The following is a 14,192-nucleotide window of genomic DNA, read 5'->3' on the forward strand; positions in this document are numbered from 1 at the left end:
AATTGAGTTTGGCACACTATCTTATAGTTTTGGAGATTGTCATGCTACAGAGTGAAATTATGTGCATTTTGAGGAGGGAGATGTTATTTATATTCAGGGAAGAAGTTCAATCAAATTGTTTCCTTGAAATTGGGGTTAGCATTTAAATTAAGTGGTTTAGGAGACAGGGAATTTGAATATGTATAAGTGGTAGAATTAGGACATCTCAGTAAAGGTAACAGTAAATAAAACATGAGATGTGTGTAGAAAAATAGTGAATAGTTTGGGCTACTGTGTAGTGTGTGTGAATGGGTATAGGGGAAATTTTGATAGGAAAGGTAAATTAGAGCCAAGTTGTGTAGGGCCTTGAAAACATGACTAATTATTTTGAATTCAGATATCTGTTCAATAAATTTTTTAGCTATATGATTTTGGGGGGGAATAAAATTGAATGTATTTAGACCATAATGAGATTTTGTTACTAAAAAGGGAGATGGTGGGCATGTAGAATGGTAGAACATTTTATTAGGAGATTTCCAATCCTGACCTTGTCATTAAGTAGTTATATAACTTTGGGAAGCTTCTTTTAAGTTCTGTGGGCATTAAGTTCTTAATATGTAAAATGAGAGTTTGTATAAAAAAATCATTAAAGATCATAATAAAATGATGTCATTGTTTTGTTCAAACTAGGACACTGCAGTTGAAAGGAGGCACTATTAATAATTAAGCCCTGTAGCAACCAAATTATACTCTTGCTTCTTATCCTATTATTATCAGTCTACTTTCACCATTTATTTTTTAAAATGCAAACTTAAAGTACTGAAAAGGAAAAAAAGGACTAAGACATTAATCGTAAATGTTTAATGTTGAACAAGGTAAAGGTAGTATAATTTGATGAAATAGAATCATTTTTAAATAAGTATCTTTTGATGGTATGAGTGGTAATGATTCAAAGTGTACATATGAACATTTGTTTTGAAATAGATACTGCTCAAAATAAATTCAGCTACTTTTATAAATAAAGCTAAAAACATTTACACATCACTGTAAGTATATGTCTTAATTTGTTTGGCAGAAATGACATACTTCATTTACACATAGTTTTCAGACACAATTACTTCTTTAAATATCTTCAAGGACTGCAATATTTAGGGTACTTTACCTGGTAATAGTTTGGTCTACCAGACTCTTCTCTTGATGTTATGCTCACTGCTGTAAATTTTCTGGCTTTTATCATGGTTTAATGCAGTTATATATAGAGGCACCTCTCTTCCCAACCCCCCGTGTAAGTGTAAGTAAGAACTGTAAGAGGCCCTCAAAATCAGTGAGCTTTGAGAGCAAGTTTAATATTTTGAACCACTTTCCCATATTTGCTCATCTTATGTTCTAGATAAGTGATTCTCAGACATTTAATGTGCATCCAGATCACCTGAGTATCTTGTTAAAAAGGCAGATTCTGATTCAATAGGTCTGAGGTGGGCCTGAGATTCTTTTCTAACAAGCTCCCAAATGATGTGGAAGTTGCTTTTCTGTAGACATTCGGTGTCAAGGTTCCAAATGTTTTATTGGAATTCTGGCAGTCTTATGATATAGGGCATTAGATGTGGCTGGATTCTTTCAGAATTTATATTAATAGTTTTAAAAAGAAAATTTAGAACTTGTAAATATAATAATATAATTGATTGAAATAATATTTGTCTTTTGTATTCACATTTCCTTCTTTCATGTTTACCAGTGTCTTAACTCTGGTTTTGCTTCTTTCTCATTTCTTTTTTGTTGTGGTTTTGCTTTTGTTTAATGTATTATTATGTTTGTGGATCTGGTCAGGGAACCGTTACTGTATTTTATGTTTGTATCTACATTTTATTTTGCATGCGTAACGTGGCTTTGCCTGGATGTTCTTTTTGGTAAGTTACAAATTTATAAAGCATATTGTTTTTTGTAGTGTAAGTTATAATGTTTTTCATCTTTTCTCTCACTTCAAGTAATGTCATGCTCATGAGTTGTTTTTAATTTTTTTAAGAGTTCATTTGAAAATTAGTTTTTCCTAACATGTTTCAATTTTCCTTAATAGTAGTACAGTTTGGTACTAATCTGCTTTGATTCGTTTTATAGCCTCACTGTCAGTTGCTGATCACTATTAGCAGTTGCTGTCTCAAGTAGTTTGGTTTTTTTAAAAAAGCCTTAATCATCTAGAAATATTGTTCTAAAAGCTTGTGCTTTCATATAGCAGTCGTAGAAGAAGGTAGTTTGTAGTAAAATTAAATATTTTTATTCTCAGTGAACAGTACATTCTAATTTTGTTTTAACAGCAACAGCTTGCACAACTCCAGAAAGAAAAATCAGAGATTCTGAAAAATCTGGCATTGTATTACTTCACATTTGTAGATGTTATGGAATTTAAGGTATGTTTTTTAATATATAAAATTTAACATTTCAGAGGTAGATTTGCTATTTGTTCATTGTACAAGTTGCTTTCTAATAGATAATAAAATTAGAATCCTTCTAGAACTATATTTTAAGATACATTTGATTTGCATGTATTTTCTGAATTTAATATTATTTATATTGGTAAAAGATTAAAATAAACTTTTATTTTCAGGACCATGTTTGTGAATTGCTGAATACTATTGATGTTTGCCAAGTCTTCTTTGATATTGTAAGTATTATTTTCAGAAGATTTTCCAATTTCTTCTCTGTTTCTAGTAAACTAAGGGGACCGAGTGATTTTCTATAGAGAAAGTTTATTAAGCATTGTTAATTTGTCTTGTTTTGTAGTTGTTTTTTAAGTAAGGAGTTAAAATGTATTCTCTCTTTTTACTTAGTTTATCTGTCTCTGAATATAAGTCTAGTACATATTGGAAATAGTCGTTAATTTCAGTATTTTATAATAGGCCCCATTAAGAAAAGTTAAATGGATAATATTTTTTCCTGTAAAAGGCGTATTAGATAGAATATTTCTCAGTAAGATGATTTTTAAATATAGGAGGTCAAAGTGAAAAATGTCTTATTGACTTAATGATGAACCTTTTTATTTTCTTTTTTAGCATTCCTTTTTCTTAGTGAGATTGGCACCAGTGATTCTTATTATCTGTGTTTGGTTATCCTTATAAACTGTTATCAGTTTGAATAGGATGATTACAAACTCCTTTTCATCCATGAAATTGTTTCATAAACATAAAACTTTATTTGTAACTCCCAAATTTTAGACATGCTTTTAGTGAAAATAATTAGAATTTCAGAAATGGTGATAAAATAAATAACTAGAAAATTATTAGCTTTCAGTAACTGCCATGAAGATATGTGTGTGTACACACATGTTTAAAAGTTTGTGAAATAATGAGTTAAAATTGATGTGTGTTTTTCTAGACTGTAAACTTTGATTTAACAAAGAACTACTTAGATTTGATCATAACTTATACAACACTAATGATACTGCTGTCTCGAATTGAAGAAAGGAAGGCAATCATTGGATTGTACAACTACGCTCATGAAATGACCCATGGAGCAAGGTAGACCTATGTTATAAAAATCTCTGTGAAATTTTCAGTTTGATGGCTTATGACTCATTGAAATTTGGCATGTCTTAATTTTAAGTGACCGAGAATACCCACGCCTTGGTCAGATGATTGTGGATTATGAAAACCCTTTAAAGAAGATGATGGAAGAATTCGTACCCCATAGCAAGGTAAGAGCTGATTTTTAGATGTGCTTTAATAGACATGTGGGATAGCTTACATGTGGATAGTTAGATTGATAAACTTCTTTTAGGAAAAAATTATAATGGGACATGAATAGTAGGCATTCATGATTTTATCTAATTATGAACAAAAGAACTAGTTATTTCCAAATACTATATTGAGACAGAGGAATAGATTGATCCATTATAATTTTTAGGTTCAATATAGTATGTAGAGGTAATAAAGTTTGGTATCTGAGAATGTCTCCTATCATACCAGACTGCCTGGGTGCTAATCCCAACTTTACTAACTGTGTAATTACTCTGTAATATTGGGCAAGTTAGTTAACGAACTTCACTCTACATTAGTTTTATCTGTAAAAATGGAATAATAATAGTACCTACCTTATATGATTATTACAAGGATTAAATATGTTACCTCATTAAAAGTATTTAGATACATAGTATTCGATAGGTTTTAGCTATATTATTATAATATACCCTCTTAATGAGAAAAAAATTACAGTTTTATGAAAAGAATTTGGAGTATCTTTTTTATGATATATTAAAAAAATAGTTCTTAATGAGATAATTTTGGTTCTAAGGAGCCTTGCCATTATGGCTTCTCTGCAAGGACTCATTTGAAGAACCATAGTTCCTAAGCACATCAAGAAAATTAATAGGTATTTCATACATCTTTATTATTTATAGATAAGGAAATTGAGGGCTAGAGAAGTGAAACGACAAGCCATTTGACAGCAAAAGTTGCAGAACCAGAACTGAATCCCAGGATAATAGTATTTTGGTCTGTTGTTCTCTTCGAAAGTTGATAAAATTTTTAATAATACAGTATTTTGTACGAATCTATGCTCTTTTTGATACATAGTTAACATCAAGAATTTTCCTTCAGTTATCTTACTCATGAAAAATCTGAAGATGTGTTTCTAGTTTATTTTCTTTGCATAGCTGTGTTGGACCCACAAATTTGTATAGGTTTGATATCTTGGAATTAGTTGAATCATTAGTTTGAAATAGGCTAGTGGATGACATCAGTTTTGAAATAAATACCTGTATTGTATATGAAAATGTAAGGATTTCTCAAAGTACAGAGTATATCATAGCCATCTGTCTATCTGATTTTGATAGTGCTTTTTCCTTACCTAAAACTGTCTTCTGTTACTTCTCTCCTATTTTCTCTGACTGCATTTCTGACTTTTCACCAGTCATGTATGGCCTTGTTTTTATTTAGCCACTTTAGCTTTGGTTCTTTTTTTCCACTTAGGTGATGGAAATTTCCTTAAAGGCTGTTGGATCTCTTTTTTTAAGTTCTCCATAGTCATTAGCATATACTAGACTATTAATAATTACTTGAGTAGAATTGACCATTTGGATTAGACCAGTTATTTCCTAATCATGATTTTTCTGATGCTCTATGGTATCTGAATGTATCATGTGTTTGCTAGGATTTGTTAAAAATAAATTAATTTCAATTTTATTAATTTAAAAAACATATTGAATCACTTGGTAGAGTATAATAAAAATAGAGTCCTGGGTTCTATTCCCAGGGATTCTGGTTTCAGGTGGAGCCCCGTATTCTGTAATCAGAACAAGCTCCCCTGGCAATTTATGAGCAGCCAGATTAAAGATTCACTCTGTACAAAATTTTTAGGAAGCAGAGATGAATAATAGCAAAGAATGTTAAAAGCAAGCAAGAAGGTGAGATGAAACATTAAATACCTCAATGATAAAGCTGTGTTAATAGGCCAAATGGCAAATAGAAGTTATTTATTAATGATACTGTGGATTATTTTTATAAGGCATTCTTGGAGAAATATGAAACATGTTGAGCTCAATAAGTCATAAAACCCTTGTGTCTTCTTTCCAGTGAGTACTATCAGAGTAAATGATTCACAGAAGTATGACACTAGGCTCTTTATCCCTTTTGAAATAAAGATCCTAAGATTACCAAACATTTTAACCTTTAAGAAAATAATATGACTTCCTGAGCTAAGCTCTTGCCCAGGAATGCAAAAGCTATATAGCTTATATGAAATTAAAAAAATAAAATAGATGATAGTTTTCGGGACCCACCTCAGATAGTATGTGGAACATAGCTGTAATTAGGCTCTGTTGTTTTAAGATGGTACAGTTAAAAACATAAAGCAGTTGTAACTGGAATTTGAATGGAAGAGGAAACAAACCATTTTTATTCCTCAACTTTCTTTTTTCCTATTTTAATTAGTCTCTTTCAGATGCACTCATTTCTCTTCAGATGGTATATCCTCGAAGGAATCTTTCAGCTGACCAGTGGAGGAATGCCCAATTATTGAGTCTCATCAGTGCACCCAGTACAATGCTTAATCCTGCACAGTCGGACACCGTATGGTTCTGTTTTTCTCCTTTTGAATGAAAGTAGCAAAATTGATTTTTTAAAAAAAAGTATCAATTAAGCAGTTCTGATGCAATATTTCTTCTAGTGAAGTTTATTGTAAAATGCTCAGTAGGAAAACAAAAATCACCTCAAATCTTACTAACTAGAGAAAATCATTATAAAATGATGTTATATTTTCAGTCTTTTCTCTTTGCATATGAACATCAATTTTATGCATATGGAGAGTACACACGCATAATTACTGATTTGGGTGAGACAACGAGCATCCCTGTACATAAAACTTTTTTAACTTGACTAAAATTTTATCCTTTGGAATACTGAAAACTCTGAAATAGACTTGGGAAATTTGGAAGTTGTCAGTTATCAAATTGACTATGATTTAGCAACAGTATTTTTTAAAGAAAGAGTTTAAAGTGTGTAAATATGAAAGAAGCACAGCTCTCATTGTCTTTTATGGACAGCAAGTTTAAATATAGGTTATAAAACTTTTATCCAACTTCTCAAATTTGTTGTGGTGGTATTTGAACCAAGAATTAAGTAGTAAGAATTCTCAGGAGTCAGAAGGAGACAGACTCAATACAGGTTTTTTTTTAAAGAATTTCTTTTAACCACAAATGTATATTTTCTGTTTTTAAGATGCCTTGTGAATATCTCTCTCTGGATGCAATGGAAAAATGGATTATCTGTAAGTAAAATTGGTTAGTTTTGTCATTACCCCTCAGGTTTTAAGTTTTAGAGAAAAATAACAGGTAACATGTATTACTTCTATGCTGAGCCTTCTATGTGCATTACCTCACTCTTGGCTTCATACTGACTCTGTCAGGGTAAATGATCTGTTTTATAGCTGAGAAATCTAAAGCTTAGTCCACATAGCTGGTAAGTGACAAAGTAAGAACCCAGGCTAGAGCTCCAAGGCTCATAGTCTAGGTTATCTCTCAACAAAGCTGTCAAACTAAATTTTGTTTTGTTTTTAATGATTTTTTTAAATATTGCATTTATTCAGTTACGGTTTTAGGTATTAATTAACTTCAGTACATATACTAAATGACTCATATGTTTGGCAATTTGTTAGATGCAGGGAGGATAAAATTACTACTAGTTTCTGCCCCTAAGAACTTTATAAACCATGGGGGGAAATAGACACAGAGACACACAGATATAATACAAAATGAGAAGTGCTATAATGTAATTCCTTGTACCACTCCCAAGTCCATTGGCAAAAGGGAGTAATTTTGAGTGGTTTATGTTTTTTAATTCTTAGAATTCTTATTTCTTATTTATTAACTTTTAGATATTTTATGCTGACTTTTTATTAGTGTTTTTCAAATTAAAGTAAAAGACTAGTTTTTCTTTTTTATTGTTTTTTGGATTGATACTTTGATAAAATACAATGGAAATGAATACTAGAATTACCAGAAATAAAGTAATAAGCAAAGACAAAGTAAAAGGCCACATATTAAATTATTAGATTTAATTCAACAATTAGGTTACTATTCAGTTTCTATTCATAAATCCCTCAAATTTTTATGAAAGTTTCTAAATACTCTTCAGTTTCTCTGTTTAATCTCATTAATCATTGGAACTTTGAATAGCACTGTTATTCTTATGAAAGGTAAAATTTAGCACATACTCTCTTCCCTTAGCCATTTTTTATAATTTTTACATTGATCAGGTTCATTTATATTTTCTATAATGATAGTTAAAATTTTCATGTTTTGTCTGTTAGTCAGTTCGGAAACACAGCATTTGAAGTATTGAGTTTGCTCAAATGTATAATGATTCTTGGTTGTTTTATGTTTATGGATGTATGTCTGAAGAACTGAGAGATTAGTAAAGTTAGGTGGCATGGGTGACGTCTAGAGTTACATAGCACTATTTCTCCCCCACTTCTTTACTTTAAATGGGAATGTTCCTTCTAGGGCTTCTTATAATGACCAGGGAGGTGGGTAGGAAGGCAGGCTACCCTAATGGAGGATATGTGATCATGGAGAAGGCAGACAGATTTGGATAACCAAGTTGCCAAAGCAAGGGAAGCCTTCCTCTGAGTTGTGCTGCTTTCATGTATTTGAATCTTGAGTAGAGTTAATATAAAGGTAAAGAGTTACCTCAAACTCGGCACTTCTCTTTTTGACCCTGATTTCTCCACTAGGCCGTTTTTACAAAAGATGGTCAATTTTCTTAGGCATTTTCTCTAGATTAGTTCAAAGTGTGGTCCCTGGACTGGAAGTATCAAATAGAAACTTCTTAGATATGCAGAATCTTGATCTCTCTCCTAAACCTACTAAACCAGAAACTCTGTGGATAAATTCCAGCAATCTGTGATTTAATAATAATAAGCCTTCCTGCTGATTTTGACACAAGGTAAAGTTTGGGGATTACTGGTCTAGATTATAGCTTATAATTATAGATTATAGCCAAGAGTTATTGAGGACCCAGGTATTTGGAATGCAATTATAAAACAATTTTTCCAAGAATATTGAGGACCCAGGTATTTTGGAATGCAATTATAAAACAATTTTTCCTTATGTTCTTTTAAGGCTTTATTCTTGCTCTGTTGGTTGAACTCAGAAGACTCACTGAGAAAGATCTCTTTTTATCTCTGGAGTTTGAGATTACAAAGATTTTCTCTAACTTTCTTGTCTAGTACTAGTCTTCAGTCTTGTTCTCTAACATTTTTATGGCCTAAAATTAAAAAAAATTTTTCTGTCTTTTCACTGGGACCTTGGTAGGGAAAAGAGGTTAATGTGTGGTTTCATAAACCATCCTCCTCATCTTCGGCAGTCTATTTTAAATTATCTTTTGTGATTCTATTACAAATGAATGTGCTTTAATTCATAGTGGATTTTGCAGAATAGAGAAACATACAGTATTTGTCATCTTGTATATATGTGAAATTACCTGTCACTTAAAAGCCTCAAATTAGTGATTCTGTTTGTTTCTATAATTTTGAAAAGCTACCCTGTAACTGAAAGAACTTAACTTTTTAATACTTTTATATTTGTACTTACTTTTCTTTTTATTTAAAGTCGGCTTTATTTTGTGCCATGGGATCCTAAATACTGATGCAACAGCACTGAACCTTTGGAAGCTAGCTCTTCAGAGTAGCTCTTGCCTCTCTCTCTTTCGGGACGAAGTTTTCCACATTCACAAAGCTGCAGAAGACTTATTTGTAAACATACGAGGGTATGTTTTCTATTTTCAGTTTCTTTTGTCTTTAGAGAAGGGTAATGAGTGGATTATTTTTATTGAAGTTTTTGGACTAGAGAAGGGTCATATCATGCAATAGGATACAGCCTATACCATTTTCCCAGTAGCAGCAAGTCGTTTTTAACAATCATCCTAATATGGTAGTGTTCATATATTTTACAAGTAACTTCACAGATTAAAATACCTAGTGTTCCTGCCTTTTCAAAACTTGTATTCTAGGAGAAAGAAGATATGTCTTCTTGCAAATCATAATATGGTTTCAGATATAAATATTACTAAAAGCACCGTATACATTTTAGAATTTTGAACTTTTTCGAAGTGCTATTTTAGAATACAGTGTATTTGTAAAAGTATATGAATCAATCAAAAATATTTTATTAAATTAGTTGTAATAATTACAGAATTCAGACCACTGCATATAGAATATCATGTTTCCTTTTAATAGAAAGGTATTCCAAGTGACTCAACTATATTCACTTCCAGTAAAGCAAATAATTATCAAAAATTTGTTATTTGAAATTTTGAATGCCTTCATTTCTTTCTACATGAAGTTCTGAAGACAATATATAAAAGCCAAATTGAGCTCAGACTTGGTAGCACGTAAGAAGTCTTTTGAAGTTAAGAGAATCTAAAATATCCTGGGATCCTCTGTACCTTAAAGTGTTAAATAATTATGTTGGGCTTATTAGCTTCAGATAGGAATTAAATCTACCTGCATTTATTTCATATCCAATTTAGTAATGTCCTAATGAAACTGAGATAAAATAAAGTGTCTATTAGTTATTAAAAAAGAAAAATAAACTGTTTAACACTAACAATGTAAGCCAGTATGTCTCAGATTTTAGTGCACATAAGAATTACCCTGGGGCGTGAACTAAAATTTAGCTTCCTGGGCATCATCCCAAACCTCCTGTATCTGCTCTCTCGGTGTCTGGGAAAGGTTAAAAGAGTCTGTCCCACTCCCAGTTATTTATTGAGGTAAAATTTATGCACAGAAAAGTGCACAAATTTTAGATGTAAAGCTCAATGACTTTACATGTGAATATGCTAGGTGACTTCTTAGATCAAGACAGAGCAATTCCATTATACCCAGAAAATGGATATTTTGTGCCTCTTCTTTCTGGTCAGTACTGCCACCCCTGGTCCCCCTCTCATCAGCTTCTTTCAAGTGAACAGCTATTCTGATTTCTGTTTCCATAGGTGATTCTGATATTCTCAGGCAGGTAGTTTCATAGTCATAATATGAGAAACAGTACCCTATGTACTTTTCAGCTCTTAATTTGGCTCTTATTTTAGATGGTGGAGTACCTGGAAATATCCTATATTATAGGGGCTTTGTCATTTTCCAGTTGAGATTGAAAATCATGAAACTTGTATGATATCTTAGCATATTGACAACCTCTCTATGGAATCATATTTAAATATATATAAACGTTTAGAACCAGGTTGTCTATATATGTTGAGCAAGCTTATGTATGGTACAAGTAAGTTTAATGGTACCGTGAAACCAATTGTCTTTTTGTTAGGCTTTTTTATATGATAAATTTACCGTTGTAAGTATTTCTATATTTGAAGTCAAGAAGTTTTTAATTTTTTCTTTATTAGTGAGTGATCAATCTAATTTAAATGTGAATTATAGTAATTACAAGTCAGGCCATAGATATGAAAGCTTATTAATTATAGAGGGGAGTGATTACAGAGTTAGTATATTTTGGACATCTGCTCAAAGAACACATAAATCCTAGAGTATTTAATTTAGAAGGTGGAGTTCCTGTTATTAAGTGGGTTTTCCTTAACATTTTAAGAATTTTTAATTTTTGTATCTAGTATTTATGAAATTAACTTTTATTAGCATTTATTTTTCAGATGGCACCTTTAAACTGGTTGTTGGTGTTCTGATTCTTTTAAAGGAGACAAATGCTTTCCTGCTCCCATTTTCTCCACCATAAAGCCCCTGGTCCCTAAACAGTTGCGAGTATTGATCACTAGTATATGCCTTTTCAGAATTTTTCTAATGCTTATGGGATAGCAATATAGGTCAGAAGTTAAAAAGTCAGAATGGCTTTGTTGACACTTTAAATTTTTGGAAATCACTATTAATTTTATCAGAAGTATAATTTTAAAGTCTCTATTGGGGCTTAAGGAAGTATATTTAACAAATTAAGAATTTACATTGTGAAGTTTAATTTTATTGTTGGAGTAATATAAGATTTTTCTAGGAGGACTTGACTGGGTACTTAAGGTTCTAGGAAAGGATGTGGGTAGACCTCTTCCTCATGCCTTTTCAGTTTGAGGGCCAGGTTTTCCTGTTAATAATATGTCATTTTTAATTGACTTAGTATTTGACTAACTTATTTTGACTTATTGATAAAATTAAGATTAATATGGTTCTTTTTTTTTTTGCACATAGCTATAATAAGCGTATTAATGACATAAGAGAATGCAAAGAGGCAGCTGTGTCGCATGCGTAAGTAGTTCTCTTATCTGTGGTAGTTAAATCAGGAATTTTTTAAAGCATTATTTTGTTGAAATGAGTGCAGATTAATAGTGTGCAAAGTGTGGTGGTAGGCAAAGTGAGATTATATAAGTATCTGGTAACCTTGGAGTTAGTGCAGAAAATTTTAAATATTCTAAAAGTGTTGATAAAAATGCTCTAAGGAAGTACAAAACAAAGAACTTTTATTTTAGGTTATCATTCAGGTCTCTTACTGCCACTCTTCTCCCTTGCCAATACTTTACAAATTGTGATGATTTTTGTACTTCTTCATGAAAATTGACATATTTTCATACTTTTCCAAATAGAGTTTATTTTTCAAAGTTTGTTTTTCAGTTTTTAACATATTTATATTAGTAGATATATAGATAACTTAAAATTAGAAATTAATGTATTTTTAAAAATTGAATAATTTTTCAATTTTCTCATGGAATAATTATAAATAATTTGATACTTCATCTTAATTGTTAAGTATATGACATACTTGTGAATATTTTCTCCACTGAGTCTAGGTAATGTAGAGATATCTGATCCATCAGTATTTCTATAAGGCACAAAGAAGATGAGCACCATTGCCATAGATGGAAAATATAAAACCACAGGAAGTTTTAGAATTTAGTTTTAAGCTGTAGAATGGATATTGGGGATTTAAACCATCTTTATTCGTTGCTATCTGTGCTATATGATTTCCTCATGAATTTTTTTTTTTCCACTTAAATGAAGTGATTATATTATTAAAAAATCATTCTCTGGTATAAATAACATACTTAGGAGTGTTAGAATTCCTTTCCTGACTATAGGAATACATATGATTATCACTTCTTCATGGGATGGACCTTATTGTAGACAAGTATATGGGGTTATAGTTATTTTTTATAAAGATCTTTTAAAAGTAAGGTGTTTTTATTTCTTTTACTTATTACATAAAGTAATCATAAAAATTAATCGGTAGTAATTTCTGTTACTCATTACCATGTTCCAGGCATAGTATAGATACTTCCTCTCAATGTTAAAACACCACAGAAACCTTGTAGTTAACCCTGTGTAGTAAAATAGTCAAGATAACATTTGCCTACTTTCTTCTTCAAAATTACTCAGAAGACTTTATTATTGTCAGATAAAAAGAACTTGTCATTGGAATTAAAATAACACTGTAGAAGTGTACTATACATGAGGCTTATGAAACGTATTATCTGAGGCAGGTGTCATCATCCCTGTTTTGTAGATGAGAGGCTGAAACTTAAGAGAGGTGGAACCTAAGGTCACATAGGCAGAATTGGATTTTACTCTGTCTTCTAAAACTAATCTGTATCAAAGCTAAATAACTGGTATTGTATATTTCTTATACTTGGTTTTTTTGTTTTTTGGTTTTTTTTTTGGTATATACATCATGTATGTATGTGTGTGTGGCCATTTATTTTTTGCACCTATATAAATTTTAAAACAATTGGAGCAATGTGTATTTTGCATAGTATGAGTTAGAATATTTAGAACGCTATGTGATTTTTCCCCCATGTTAGCATGTCAATTAATTTTTTCTATTTTGCATTTTATTTTTAAAATATCTAGTATATGAATATTTATGATTATTTTTTTCTTTTCTCATCTTAGTTTTTGAACAAGAGTACCAAATAGCTGTCATCCTGATCTCTTTATTGAACATAGCTCTTTAGTCAGTTTTATATATTTAATAGGAATATACTTAAACGAGGCTATGAATATTCAGAAACTTATTGTTGTATTTATTGATTTCTATGTGGAAGTGACAAAAATGTATACAATATGATAGTGATTGCTTTCAAGGATTTCACAGTCCACTTTATAAAATGCTAGGCTATATGGTACTAAAATTGCAGAAATTATTCAGAAATGGACATCTGGATATTGGGACATGCTTTTTGTAGGATTAGTCTTGAAGTTTGGGTAGGATTTTGATAGGTGAAGAGTAACAATAAACGTGGTTACAAAAGCAGCACAAGAAAGGCAAAGATAAATATAAGATTGGGAAGTCATTTAATGATAGACACATAGAAGATGATATTCATAGAGGCTTCTGCTTTGTAAAAAAGCTTTGGATGTTGACCTTAAAATGATGTTATTTAATTTCCAATAATTTTAGCAGAAACATCTAGACTCTAATAGTGTCTTTTCCTTTAGTGGTTCAATGCACAGAGAAAGACGCAAGTTTTTAAGGTCTGCACTGAAAGAATTGGCTACTGTCCTCTCTGATCAGCCTGGCTTGCTAGGTCCCAAGGTAATTGATTTTAATTCTTATTTCATCTACAAGTGTGCCATATTGAACTTTTAAAAATAAGTTTTCTCTCTCTGAAATTTTACTAAAATTTAAGTCAAGGACCGCATAAAAGGATTTTCTATTTAGCTGAGAACAAATAAATATTTGCTGACTTTACACTCATACATCACACCTTCCTCCCCATTTT

The 14,192-nt window shown here is 31.1% G+C and overlaps 1 protein-coding gene across 1 annotated transcript in view; it reads left to right on the forward strand.

Annotated features, from left to right (window-relative positions):
* NCKAP1 (NCK associated protein 1) overlaps positions 1-14,192 on the forward strand; it is a 77,067-nt gene that overhangs the window by 14,688 nt on the left and 48,187 nt on the right. The window contains exons 3-11 of the mRNA XM_011359942.1: positions 2,292-2,384; positions 2,582-2,638; positions 3,349-3,491; positions 3,577-3,667; positions 5,901-6,038; positions 6,687-6,735; positions 9,077-9,233; positions 11,668-11,724; positions 13,909-14,005. Of these exons, the coding sequence (XP_011358244.1) occupies positions 2,292-2,384; positions 2,582-2,638; positions 3,349-3,491; positions 3,577-3,667; positions 5,901-6,038; positions 6,687-6,735; positions 9,077-9,233; positions 11,668-11,724; positions 13,909-14,005 (882 nt within the window). The remainder of the gene's footprint in view (positions 1-2,291; positions 2,385-2,581; positions 2,639-3,348; positions 3,492-3,576; positions 3,668-5,900; positions 6,039-6,686; positions 6,736-9,076; positions 9,234-11,667; positions 11,725-13,908; positions 14,006-14,192) is intronic.

This window comes from Pteropus vampyrus, unplaced genomic scaffold (assembly GCF_000151845.1).
Source record: "Pteropus vampyrus isolate Shadow unplaced genomic scaffold, Pvam_2.0 Scaffold2, whole genome shotgun sequence".
NCBI classification, from domain to species: domain Eukaryota; kingdom Metazoa; phylum Chordata; class Mammalia; order Chiroptera; family Pteropodidae; genus Pteropus; species Pteropus vampyrus.